Source organism: Euleptes europaea, chromosome 20 (assembly GCF_029931775.1).
Source record: "Euleptes europaea isolate rEulEur1 chromosome 20, rEulEur1.hap1, whole genome shotgun sequence".
NCBI classification, from domain to species: Eukaryota; Metazoa; Chordata; class Lepidosauria; order Squamata; family Sphaerodactylidae; genus Euleptes; species Euleptes europaea.
Window position 1 is genome coordinate 21,022,053 of NC_079331.1, and position 13,389 is coordinate 21,035,441.

The 13,389-nt window shown below is 49.2% G+C and overlaps 1 protein-coding gene across 1 annotated transcript in view; it reads right to left on the minus strand.

Annotated features, from left to right (window-relative positions):
* Positions 1-220: 220 nt before the first annotated feature.
* IGDCC3 (immunoglobulin superfamily DCC subclass member 3) overlaps positions 221-13,389 on the minus strand; it is a 108,988-nt gene continuing 95,819 nt past the window's right edge. Inside the window, exons 7-13 of the mRNA XM_056866121.1 lie at positions 11,169-11,416; positions 10,118-10,282; positions 7,971-8,159; positions 6,636-6,740; positions 5,168-5,306; positions 3,568-3,778; positions 221-412 (exon numbers count right to left, since the gene is read on the minus strand). Of these exons, the coding sequence (XP_056722099.1) occupies positions 221-412; positions 3,568-3,778; positions 5,168-5,306; positions 6,636-6,740; positions 7,971-8,159; positions 10,118-10,282; positions 11,169-11,416 (1,249 nt within the window). The remainder of the gene's footprint in view (positions 413-3,567; positions 3,779-5,167; positions 5,307-6,635; positions 6,741-7,970; positions 8,160-10,117; positions 10,283-11,168; positions 11,417-13,389) is intronic.

The following is a 13,389-nucleotide window of genomic DNA, read 5'->3' on the forward strand; positions in this document are numbered from 1 at the left end:
GTCTTGAGGAACTGCCAAATTGGCTGCCGTGGAGCGAACAGCTGAGATCCAGAGAGGAAGGAATGTACTAAGAGTCCTGAGACACGTCAGGAAGATAAAACTTCATGGAGCTTCCACAAGGCTGCCCTAAAGAAATCTAAGGAAGGGGCCGTGGGAATCTCTCAATTGACCTGAGATTGCGGAGTCTTCGTAAAGTCATTGAAAACAAGACTTGGCAAAATTATCCTTCATTGGTTGGAGCGGGCTTCAAAACGGGATCTTCCTGGCTGACGCCGATCAGAGACCTGCTGTGGGAGCCAGAGGGCAGGTTTTGGAACCCGGGGTCGCTCTGCTCTTCTACGATGTTGAATTCATCTGGCAGAAGCGTGGAGATCTGGGTTTCGTTGTGTGAGGTAGGAGGAAGAGGATCGAGCTGAGGACAGGAGAGAACAACATTACCGTGGGATGCCCCAGAGTCATTAAAAACAACAACAGATGCTGTCACACATGAACACATGAAGCTGCCTTATACTGAGTCAGACCCTTGGTCCATCAACATCAGTATTGTCTACTCAGACCGGCAGCAGCTCTCCAGGGTCTCAGGCAGAGGTCTTTCACATCACCTACCTGCTTGGTCCCTTTAACTGGAGATGCCGGGGAGTGAACCTGGGACTTTTTGCACGCCAAGCAGATGCTCTACCACTGAGCTAAGACCCTTCCCCAGAACACATGAGTATATGAAGCTGCCTTATACTGAATCAGACCCTTGGTCCATCAAAGTCAGTATTGTCTACTCAGACCGGCAACGGCTCTCCAGGGCCTCAAGTAGAGGTATTTCACATCACCTACTTGCCTAGTCCCTTTAACTGGAGATGCCAGGGATTGAACTTGCGACCTTCTGCATGCCAAGCAGAGGCTCTACCACTGAGCCACAGCCCCCTCCCCTTATAGCTGCCCTTCTACTGAATCAGACCCTTGGTCCATCAAAGTCAGTATTGTCTACTCAGACCGGCAGTGGCTCTCCAGAGTCTCAGGCAAAGGTCTTTCACATCACCTACCTGACTGGTCCCTTTAACTGGAGATGCAGGGGATTGAACCTGGAACCTCCTGCATGCCAAGCAGAGGCTCTACCACTAAGCCCACTAAGCCACAGCCCCTCCCCAAGCACCCGCCCCATCTGTAGCAGGTCCACATTCAATCCCTAGCATCTCCAGGTAAAGGATTTCAGACGGTAGTGGTGGGGACAGACCCTTCTTTGCCCGGCATCTCCTGCCAGTCCAAACAAACAGTACAGAACTGGATGGCCCAGCTCAGTATAAGGCAGCCTTGTTTGTTTGATGGCCTACCCCAGTAGTCCCCAACGCGGTGCCTGTAGGTGCCATCGCTGCCATCTTTCTTGGTGCCCACCAAGTGATTTTAGAAAGTGGGCAGGGCCAGGTCAGGCTCTTGCCCAGCCAGGCTTCTGACTGGCTGTGGAGATTTCATTAAAATGTTGTTACAGCAGCAGCTGCCATCACAGTATTGGTTTTATTTTCTCTCACTCCCCTTACTCCATGTATTTTTTTTAATTACCCCTTTCCTCCCCTGAACTTGAGCTTCCTGTGTGTGTGAAAGAGTGGATGTGTGAGAGATTCTCCCCCTCCCATTAAACAAAACTTCTGCCTGAAATGTTGAAGAACCACTAGCAGAATTATGAATAACTTCATTCTCCGACATTCATTGGTTGGCTCTGCCTGGCGCTGCAGCTATTTTGTAGTTGACTCCACCTTCTGCAGTAGCCATTTTGTGGTTGCGCCCGCTACCCTGTGTCGGAATTTAAAGGGGGTCCACAGGCTCAAAAATATTGGGGGCCCCTGGTCTAGCCTTTTCTCTCTCTGCTGGGATTACTTTATTTGTTACTTAATCTTATACCCCACCCTCTTCCCCTGCTGAGGCCAGGCTCTCTGCCCACTGCCTTGGTGAAGATTTTGGGGCAAAATCCTGTCTATATAGGAAGGTATAAAATGACTCTCATCTCACATTGTTTTACCAGGTTGATAACTGCACACATTTTATATGGGAGACATATACAGCATAACAACTTGAGACAATCTTACCAGATGTTTGTATAATTGGTAATATATTATACTACCTGTATACATGCCTGGTCTGACATATATTGTCTGTATATGTATATATATCTGTAAATGTGTGTATGTTTTACCTGGGTTTCAACTGACCACTGAGGAAGGCCAAACAGGCCGAAATGCGTCTGGCATGCAGTTATAGATATCAACCTTAGGAAATGCCATTGTGCTGTTTTAACGTTTTTTAAATAATTTTTATCTTGACATAGCACTTTAAATAAATTATATTTTCATTATCTATATATTTCATTTATCCCACCCAACCTTGGGTACCCTACAAAATCTTGTCTGTCACACTCAACCAAAGCTCAGCATACAACTACGCGGAGCTGCATTCGCACACATCCTGCCTCTGTTATCCAATTCTCTCCCTTCTCAGTCTCTCTCCATCGACTTCCTGACCGTCAACAATTTAGAGTACCAGATCTTGGACCGGTGGGGATCTCTCTTTCTGGGCTTATGTTTACATACAGATGATCGTGCTGAAGCGCTACCATCTTTGCCACGCGTTCCCCCAACCTGAATTCGATTCTCCCCAATGTTAAAGCTGAGGTGGACCTGCCACGTGGGGCACGTTTACACTTTGAAGATACGAGGTCTGGTCTACCATTATCACGTATTACACTGGACAGGGCTGGTCTTCCTTTCAGGAGCCTGCAGCAGCATATGCCCAGATCCTGGTCACCTTGCATCCAAGTGGTTTATGGTCCTTTAAAGGGGTATCTGAGGGTCTCTCTTCTCCCACACGTTCCTGCCCAGGAACTAAGATTACAGGGAGAGGCTTTCCTGACTGCCCCACCCATCAAAGAATCTTGGCTAGTGGGGACATGAGAGAGGGTCTTTTCGGTGGCGGCCCCATGATTATGGAACAACTTCCCCTGGGAGCTGTGCCTGTCCCCCTCACTGTCGATCTTCAGGAGGCAGCTGATGACAACTTTATTTAGGATGGCATTTAATTACTTTAGTTTTTATTTACTGCCAGTCCTAACTGGAGATTTTAAATAGATGGTGCGGAAATCAAACCCGGTTCTCCAGATTAGTCTGCCGCTCTCAACCACTACACCATGCTGGCTAGATTTCAATAAACAGAGAGGCAGAGAAGCAAGTTCATGAAGAAGTAGTGTTGCTTTTTCTATGCCGACTTTCTCTACCACTTAAGGCAGAATCAAACCGGCTCACTTTCCCTTCCCTTCCCCACAACAGGCACCTTGGGGGTAGGTGGGGCTGAGAGAGCTATGACTAGCCCAAGGTCACCCAGCTGGCTTCTTGTGTAGGAATGGGACAAATCCAGTTCACCAGATCAGAGTCCACTGCTCCAAACCACCACTCTTAACCACTACACCATGCTGGAAGGCACGGGACCGCATTCCCTCTCTTCCTAAGACTCAGCTTTGCTTAAAACCTTGAGGTTTCAAAAGGAGGAGGGGGAACCCGGCCCACCTGGTCGCCTTCCTTTCCTTACCGCAATCCCTTTGTTGTGATGCTCGGGCAGGGAAGACAATGCCGGAAACAGCCTTTCCAGTTCATTCATATCCAGCTGCTTCCCATTGGTGTCTGGATCCTCCCTGTCCCTCCGGGCTGATCCGTTCGAGGCCAACCCGGCAGCGTTCCTCTGGCTTCGTGGGACCTGTGGAGTGGACAACTGCTCCTGGACATTCTTACACATCAGCAGCCTACAGGAAACCAGAGAGAAGGGGAGCTGAAGCAGACAAGTCGTCGTTCCAGGGACGGTGCAGAAGCTACAAAACCTGAGGCCCCACAGTCCCTCCCTGATCCTGCCATCAGGAACTCCATAAGAACACAAGAATCCAGCCCTGCTGCATCAGACCCAGGCCCATCTAGTCCAGCATCCTGTTTCACACAGTGGCCGACCAGGTACCTCCAGGAAGCCCACAAACAAGACGACTGCAGCACCACCATCCTGCCTGTGTTCCACAGCACCTCATAGAATAGGCCTGCTCCTCTGATCATGGAGAGAATAGGTATGCATCACCACCAGTATCCATTTTTACTAGTAGCCGTGAGTTGTTATTCTCTTTCTCCTAGAAAGCTTACCCACACTTTTTCAAAGAAACTGAAAAGAGCTTGTTTCCCAAAATGCAGTTCCTGACTGAGCTGGTCAGTGGACCACTGCTGCCGTGTTCATTTGGGCTGTGTCACGAAGCTGCCTTATGCTGAACCAGACCCTCGGTCCATCAGAGTCAGTATTGTCTAAGACCGACAGCAGCTCTATGGGGTCTCAGGCAGAGGTCTTTCGCATCACCTACCTGCCTAGTCCCTTTAACTGGAGATGCCGGGGATTGAACCTGGGACCTCCTGCATGCCAAACAGATGCTCTACCACTGAGCCACAGATCCGAATTGGCTGTATGAGCAGTATCATTAAAGTAAGTAACTGCAGAGGAGAACCCCTGCCTCCTTTCCTCAGGCCTCCTCAACCAAAGGGCCTCACTGTGCAGCTCAATCCCAGGGCAGACCAGGCAAGAAGAAGAAGAAGATGATGATGAAGAAGATGATGATGACGAAGAAGAAGAGTTGGTTTTTTATATGCTGACTTTCACTTAAGGGAGAATCAAACCGTCTTATAATCACCTTCCCTTCCCCTCCCCACAACAGACACCCTATGAGGTAGGTGGGGCTGAGAGAGCTCTAAGAAAGCTGTAACTAGCCCAAGGACACCCAGTTGGCTTCATGTGCAGGAGTGGGGAAACAAAGCTGGTTCACCAGATTAGTGTCCGCTGCTCATGTGGAGGAGTGGGGAATCAAAGCCTGTTCTCCAGATCAGACTCCACCGCTCCAAACCGCTGCTCTTAACCACTACACCACACTGGCAAGCAAAGTGCTCCAGGTGGATGACAAATTATGGGGAGGAAAAGAGACTTCGCCGCAAATTCTAAAGCAGGCTACTCTACACCCGAAGCGTTCCTTGCGGGACACCCCTCAAAGTCCTCCAGGGCAGTCAGGTAGCAAGGAGATTTCACAGCTTGTCCCAGGGCTTCCGAATGCCATGCCGGCCTCACTATCCCCCCATCCCAGTCAAAGCACCAACAGAGAAGACCGTACCGTCCCCTGTACCCAAACATAAGGAAGAGCACGCAGAAGATGATGCAGGTGACTCCGATATGGATCCCAATGATGATCCCTGTCGCCGAGGTCTTGTTGGCTTGTTCGTCTTTCATGCAGTCGCACGGCGGGTTCAGACCTGGTAAGCAAAAGCCAAGGGTAAGCGAGATCCGGGGTGGTGGGTGGGGAACTGTACTAGCGAGATCCCACACGACATCCAGAATCAGAGGACGGAGAATGGGAATCTCTGCACCATCGGGCCTTTTGCAGAGGACTGGCTGTACTAAAAGGCGAGGCAAATGGCAAATGTAGTGTAGTGCTTAGAGCAGGGGTGTCGAATTCAATTGTTATGAGGGCCAGATATGACATAAATGTCACTTGGTCGGGCCGGGCCATGCCTCACCAGCCCAGATCGAGAGTGGGGTGTGTGTGGGGCTGCCTTGGCTGGCTTGCGGGCTGGATAAGAGCTCTCAAGGGGCCAGATCCGGCCCTTGGGTCTTATGTTTGACACCCCTGGCCTAGAGTATCCCTGACAAGTGTTTGCCCAGCCTCTGTTTAAAGACTGCCAGTGAGAGGTAGCTCACCACCTCCCTAGGTAGCTGATTCCACTGTCAAACAACTCTTAATGTAAAAAACATTTTCATAATATCCAGCCGGTACCTTTCTGCCCTCAATTTAAACCCATTATTGCGAGTCTTATCCTTTGCTGCCAACAAGAACAGCTCCCTGCCCTCCTCGAAGTGACAGCCCTTCAGATACTCCAAGAGAGCAATCACATCCCTCTTCAACCTCCTCTTCTCCAGACTAAACATTCCCAACTCCCTCAGCCCTTCCTCATAGGGCTTGGCCTCCAGGCCCCTGATCATCCTTGTCACTCTCCTCTGCACCTGCTTCATTCTGTCCACATAGAATCATAAAGTTGGAAGGGGCCATACAGCCCATCTAGTCCAACCCCCTGCTCAATGCAGGATCAGCCTAGACCATCCCTGACAAGTGCTTGTCAAGCCTCTGATTAAAGACTGCCAGTGAGGGGGAGCTCGCCACCTCCCTAGGTAGCTGATTCCACTGTCAAACAACTCTTACTGTAAATAGTTTCCCTAACATCCACACTGTACCTTTCCACCCATAATTTAAACCCATTATTGCAAGTCCTATCCTCCGCTATCAACAGGAACTACCCTTCTGTAAGTGACATCACAAACAGCATTCCCAGATTAATATTTCTGTGGGTGCAATCACCCACGCAAAGACCCATGGAGCATAATTTCCCCACCTTCCCCCTCCCCGGATAACCCCAAGGATTCGGGGGAAACATGTTGGTCTCCCATGGGAGGGGAAAGCAATAAAATCAACTCCATGGGTAAAATTCCTTGCCCTCATGGGAAAAAAAGTAGGTCTGGATCCAACCCTTTCTGTCACCCAAGATGTCCTGCCCAAAGATGTTCCCCAAGACCACCTGGCCCCTCACCTGTCCTTTCGACGGACTCTCGCAGTGACACAAAGCGGATGGTAGCGTTCCCGTCCCCGTGCTGGTTGTAGGCAAGAAGCTTGACTTCGTACACTACCGATGGGTCTGGAACGAAAATGGTGGAAGAGATGTCAACTGATATTGGAAGCCCACAAGTCCATTTTCTGGTGCATTTCCCCCAAGAGGCTGTGACTCAGGGAACATGGTGGCAAGCAGTGGGGAGTCAGGAGCCATCAGAGGGGACAGAAGACAAGGGTCATTTATGCATGGGTAGTTTCATTCATGTTCGCCCCCAATCTGAATCGGTTGTTCCTTGGAGGCATGAGTTTACTGTCCATTAGAGATGACCTCACTGCCAGCCCTCACAATGTTGGGGTCTTCCCATACCTCTGTTAACCCGGCTCTTCCATCTTCCCTGAGCAAAGCTCAGATGAAATCCCCATGCAGAAGGCAAAGCACGGGACACACAAGCTTGGTTTTTCTCACAGCCAATTACAAAGCAGGGTGTAAAGAAATGGTGATTCAAATGCTTCCTGCTTCCTGGGAGCTCTTTCTGAGCAGAAGAAAGGCTTTTTAAAACCGAGGCTTGGATTCCCCCACCCCTGTCAGGCACTAGCCTGGGAGCCATGCCTAGAGCGCAGGTGGCTTTCCAAGGTCTCGGAGTTGTGTGGTTTTACTTTTGTTTTGTCTGCAGAGACTTCTGAGAGTGTGATAACTGTAATCCTTCCTGGGAACCAGGGAATCGCCCTGGCAACCAACGTGCATTGTGATTTCCTTTATTATGTTCTGCCCTGTCTATTTTCCCCCATTAGAGTCCATGAATAGCTTAACATTAGTTTCTGCTCCTCACTGTGTGCTTTCCTTAATAAATCAGCTCCTTTACCTGCCGTCTGGCTTGGATGTCTGTTTATTGGGATTTCTCTGGTGAACTCAGAGCTGACACCCCGCCCCTGTTCCTTTCAGATCGCTCCGTTTTCTGTTTCTTGTTCTTAAAATGCTTTTTTATACAGCAATTGGGTTTTGGGGGGAACTTTTCTCTCACAATAAGAACTATAAAGTAAGCCAATTACAAACCAGCATTTAAAAAGGCAGGGCCTTGATTTGATCTTGGAGACTGCTGGTGCATAGCTTTCCAAACCTAAAAGTGTGGGTCCAGTGAGCAATGAACCTCAGGTAAAACTCCCATGCATAAGCGACCAAGGGTGGAGGAGTGGGAAAAGAAGGGAGAGGCCAGGTTCACCCCAGGACAGCCAATGGCCCCTCCATCCCAGGCCCTTCTGAAGGGCACCCAAGACTGGCCAATGGGCCTCCGACCTGCTCCCCTGCCATACTCACCCAGATGAGAGATGTTGTAAGATGTGGTGTTACTGGGCAGCAGGATCGGGCCAGTGAAATGGGAGAGGTGAACCCTGCGGTAGTACAGCCTGAAGCCTTCATGCTGGCCCAGTTTAATGGAGGGCTCCCACATGGCCTGGACAGTGGTGCTGTTGAGAACTTTGATGAAGAGGGATGGGACAGCCGGCACTGAAAGGAAGCAGGAAGTGAAGAGACCTCTTGGCAAAAGCTCGGCCTTTTCTCGGTCCCTCCTCGTCAAGAGAGGAAGTTTGCAAAGGCCCTTCAATGCAAGGGGCCTTTGTTTAGTTAGTTTTGTATCATGCCCTCACTCCCCGGCCAAGGCCGGGTACAGGGCGGCTTACCACATGACAATTGATGTTGTAAATATACAATAAAATTTCAACAAAATTGTAAAAAATAAAACAATTTACAAAACCAACTATTTTACATCCTCATAAACATTAGACAATAAAGAAGAAGAAGAGCTGGTTTTTATATGCTGACTTTCTCTTCCACTTAAGGAAGAATCAAACCGGCTTACAATCACCTTCCCTTCCCCTCCCCGCAACAGACACCTTGTGAGGTAAGTGGGGCTAAGAGAGCTGTGACTTGCCCAAGGTCACCCAGCTGGCTTCATGTGTATGAGTGGGGAAACCAGCCGGGTTCACCAGATTAGTGTCCGCCGCTCATGTGAAGGAGAGGGGAATCAAACCAGATTCTCCAAATTAAAGTCCACTGCTCCAAACCACCACTTTTAACCACTACACCATGCCGGCACTACACCACGATCTGCCTGGGTTCCAGCCACCTCCCTCTCCTGGCCTTCCTCACTGGGATGAGTCTGGGCCCTGGCTCTCCTCAACTTAGGCAGCCAGGGCGGGATCAATTGGGAACCGGACGTCGGATCCCAACAGGGGCAAGAACACAGCCATGCTGTAATCCCCTGCTGACTGTAACCAACTCAGAAAGAGAGCCTTGGGAATTATAGCGTCCTTTCAATGAGGAGGGTTTACACAATGGCTTAATTAGAAATTAGAAATGTCACCCAGCTCAATTTCTCCAGCCCTGTCCAAATGAAACCAAAACCAATCTCTAACCTAAAGGAAGGACTTCTTCTCTGAGGACATGCACTGGAGGCCCCAGTGGACTTTTGCTTCCATTTCCCCCTTAGATGGCTTTTGTAGCTTGGCTCACTTTCCTGAGCCATCTAGTCCTTGACTACTCCAGATCTCTGCTTAATGCCTCTCATGACCTGAGTTCATTGTGACCTGAATCAGGGCTGTGTGCATTTCTCAGTCACATGCAGATGAAGGGTTTTGGCTACCAGCAACAGCAGTCACCATTCTGACAGTCTTGGTTTTAATTCAGAACAAAAAACCTCTCAAGTTTCTAGTCCTTAATGCTGCAAAGACTGCCTGGAAGGTATGTGTAGGCAGTGCCTGGTGAGATCTCAGAAGACAGAGAAGGAGGGACGCATAGGGTTTTCACAGAAGTCGAGGGGAGATGTTTCAGTACCTTGGATAGCTCACTGCCCCTTCTCATGCAGAAGATAATTTGCAAAATTGGCATATGTATACGGTGCAGAATTATGGGTTTCCTTGCACAGAATTTGAGAAAGGGGGGGTTAAGCAGCAAAGAAATTATCTTGTACTGTTAGCACCACACTGTCTTCTAGCCAGCGTGGTATAGTGGTTAAGAGTGGTGGTTTGGAGCAGTGGACTCCGAACTGGAGAACTGGGTTTGATTCCCCACTCCTCCACATGCGCGGCGGAGGCTAATCTGGTGAACTGGATTTGTTTCCCTGCTCCTACACAAGAAGCCAGCTGGGTGACCTTGGGCTAGTCACAGCTCTCTTAGAGCTCTCTCAGCCCCACCTACCCCACAGGGTGTCTGTTGTGGAGGGTGGGGGAAGTGAATGTGATGTAAGCTGGTTTGATTCTGCCTTAAGTGGTAGAGAAAGTCAGCATATAAAAACCAACTCTTTTTCTTCCCTGACTGACAGTGACTCTCCAAGGTCTCAGGCAGGGGTGTTACCCGCCTCTGTTACTCAAGATCCTTTATTAAAGGGAGATGGCAAGGTTCAAACCCAGGACCCACTGCATGCAAAACAGGCGCTCTTCCACAGCGCTGTGGCCCCTCTCGCTTACCTTCCCCCAGCGTGCTCACCACCATGATGTCAGAGGCCTTGCTCGCGCCCCGAGAGGTGTACGCTTTGATGTAGAAGCTGTAGCTCGTCGAGGGTTCGAGATCTGTCACGAGATGCTGGAAAGTGTTTTTGCTGACGGCCTCTTGGTACTCCATCTTCACGGGGTCTGAAACCCAAGGGAAAAGACACTGCAGCCGTTGCAAGAATCCCGCTACGGACCTGAGATAACGAACTGGCATTCCAAGGTTCGTTTATTGTACAGGGCCAAACACCATTACAAAAATTAGGCTAAAAACACAATAATTTCATATGACAATCTTTGGTAGCATTTATATTTACATTTTAGTACCAAGTTAAAACTCAACAAGGAAGAAGAAAAAAGGTTTCTCTAGACCACTGAAACTTACAAAAGACATTCGAAGTTATCAAAAAATTAGCTAAACAAAACCCATAACTGCTCATGACTTGAAATCATAGCTTTTAACGCTTGCCTGAATAGAGCTCACTTTTGTGAATGGAGAATCTCGCCTCTTACCATGTCAGCCACTTATAAACGGGATATGCAGTTCAGTTCTGATCTCTAACAATACTTTGGGTCAGCTTAGCCCGAATTTTCTTTGCCACTAAAGCAAAGAGGGTGAGAATCAATGTTCCAAAATCACAGCCTGCCAATTCTGATCTGTGACGATTTGAGGGACGTCTGTTATGTCACATGGGTCTTTAAAGCTGAGCATGACAAAGATTCTGTGTCCTTAGGCAGATGATGAGAAGGAGGGCATCTTGGGCATCTTCTGGGCATGGAGTAGGGGTCACTGTTCAAATTCTCTCAGTCATAAAGATGTATGAAGTCAAAATGGATGAACAGGGCTCGATATAAGTTGTTTATTTGTGTGTGCATTAAATTTATTATGCATCATTCATAAGATCACTTGTATCAATATTAGCCCCATGGTGCATGCTCTTTCTTACCCTTAGGGTACCTTATGCAAACATTCCACAGCGATGGCTGCTGTTCCCGTTTCCACTCCCCCCGCCCTGCTCCCGGCGCCTACCTGTTGCTCTCCTTATGTGCAGGACATAGCCAATGATCTCCTTGGTGTTCTGCAGCGGCTCGCTCCACGACACTTGGATGGTCGTCGCTGAGACGATCGTGGCTTTCACTTTCTGGGGTGGGCTGGGCAGCCCATCAGCCCAAAGTACCGTCAGCCGGGCGCTGGCTTGCGTGGAGCCGGCGCTGTTCTCGGCGATACACTGGTAGATGGCCTCGTCTCCCTGGCTGATGCCGTAGATGGTCAACGTGCTGCACAGGCAGGCAGAGAAAGAAATGCAAAGGGGGGCCGAGCTGAGTATTTTCTAGCAATGATCCTAGAAATCACTAGCGGTTCCATAATCCCCCTCTTTCCCCCCCGCCAGGCTGCATCTAGGTTAATCCTTCTGTGTCTGAAAATGACATGCTAAGTTCGCTAGTCTGCTTAGTCAGAATTTCACTACTTCCTTCTCCTCCCTACCCTGGTTTGAACACTTCCCATTTCTCAGAGGCAGCATTATGTAGTGGTTAGAGTGTCATAGGATCTGGGAGACCCAAGTTCGAATCCCCACTCCGCCATGGAAGCCTGCTAGGTGTTCCTGGGCCCATAAACAATCTCTCAGCTTAACCTATCTCAAAGGGTCGTGAGGAGAGGAGAAGAGAACGGAGGAGAAGAGAACAGTGTAAGTCGCTTTGAGTCCCCAACAGGGAGAAAGTCGGGGTATAAATGAAGCAAATAAATAAAATAAATTCTTTAAGGCTTGTGAATAACACTGATTGACAGTGTTGGAGTGGGGGTTGTGGTAGCTTTGATTAAATATGTTCTCTTCCTATGTTTTAGAACTGTTTTAATATAGTTTTTGGAGGAAAATTGGCACGGTATAGAACGATCTTGTCAGATCTCGGAAGCTAAGCAAGGTCGGTACTTGGAAGGGAGACCACCAAGGAAGATTGTGCAGAGGAAAGCAATGGCACCTCCCTTGTCTTGAATGCCCCTTGCTGGGGTCACCTTGAGTTGGAAGCTAAGCAGGGTTGGTACTTGGAAGGGAGACCACCAAAGAAGGCTCTGCAGAGGAAAGTGATGGCAAACCACCTCTGCTTCATCACAGGCCTTGAAAGCCCCTTGCTGGGGTCACTAGAAGTTGGAAGCTAAGTAGGGTCAGTATTTGGATGGGAGACCACCAAGGAAAGCTCTGCAGAGGAAGGTGATGGCAAATCACCTCTGCTTCTCGCTTGCCTTGAAAGCCCCTTGCTGGGGTCATCATAAGTCGGTTGTGACTTGACAGCACTTACATACATAATTATACTGTTTTAACAGGCAGAGGTGCTTTGGGTGCAGTGACGGCAAGGAAACCCAGCCAGAAGGTGCCTGCCCTCAAGGCATGCGCAGAGCACCGCAAGCCTCCCAGGGTAAGATTCTGTGCCAACTCTGACCGAAACTCCCTTGAACAGGGGTATCAAACTCAATTGTTACAAGGGCTGGATATGACATCAATGCCATTTGGTCAGGCCGGGCCACGCCTCACCAGCCCAGATCGGGACTGGGGGGAGTTGGCTGCCTCGGCTGGCTCGCGGGCTGGATAAGAGCTCTCAAGGGGTGTCAGGCTGCTATCTCGGTTTCGTTATTGCCTCTGTCTCTGCGCTGTACTGTCTGGCCCTCAAGGTCGCATACCTAGGCCTGGGAACTCAGCTCCTGGGAAACTGTATTCAGCCTATGCTTGTAATCTCCCGCCTTTTCTGCCTTATATTATCTCCCAGCTAGTGAGTCTCTCATAGCTGTCATTTTATTCGTTTGCACTGTATGCCTATTTGACCAGTAAAAGCCATCTGTTTGGACTCTATATGACTTTGTGGTGATTTCTGGTTCTGTGGGCCAAGGGCTGACATTATGACAGCTATCTCTTCACCATTCTACTAGCCAGGCTGGAGCCCAGGGGGGTTCGCCTGCCACTTGGATGGGAGCTGTGCAGCTCTCCAGGTGATCTACTACCCTGGAGCCCTTCTCTGAGGATCCTACTCTGTTACAAGACTTAATCGCTGAACTTTTCCGGACTACCCGAGAGGTTTGCCGCTTGAGGGGACTGGTACAGGAACAGTGGCAATCTCTTAAAGGAACTCTCTGGATGTTGACGTCGGAGGATACTGATACTCGTTTAGATCTTCAAGACTTGGATCAATTACTGGACGATGCCCGGTTGGCAACTGAGGATTTACAAATATTAACTGGACTTTTGGATAATCTTATT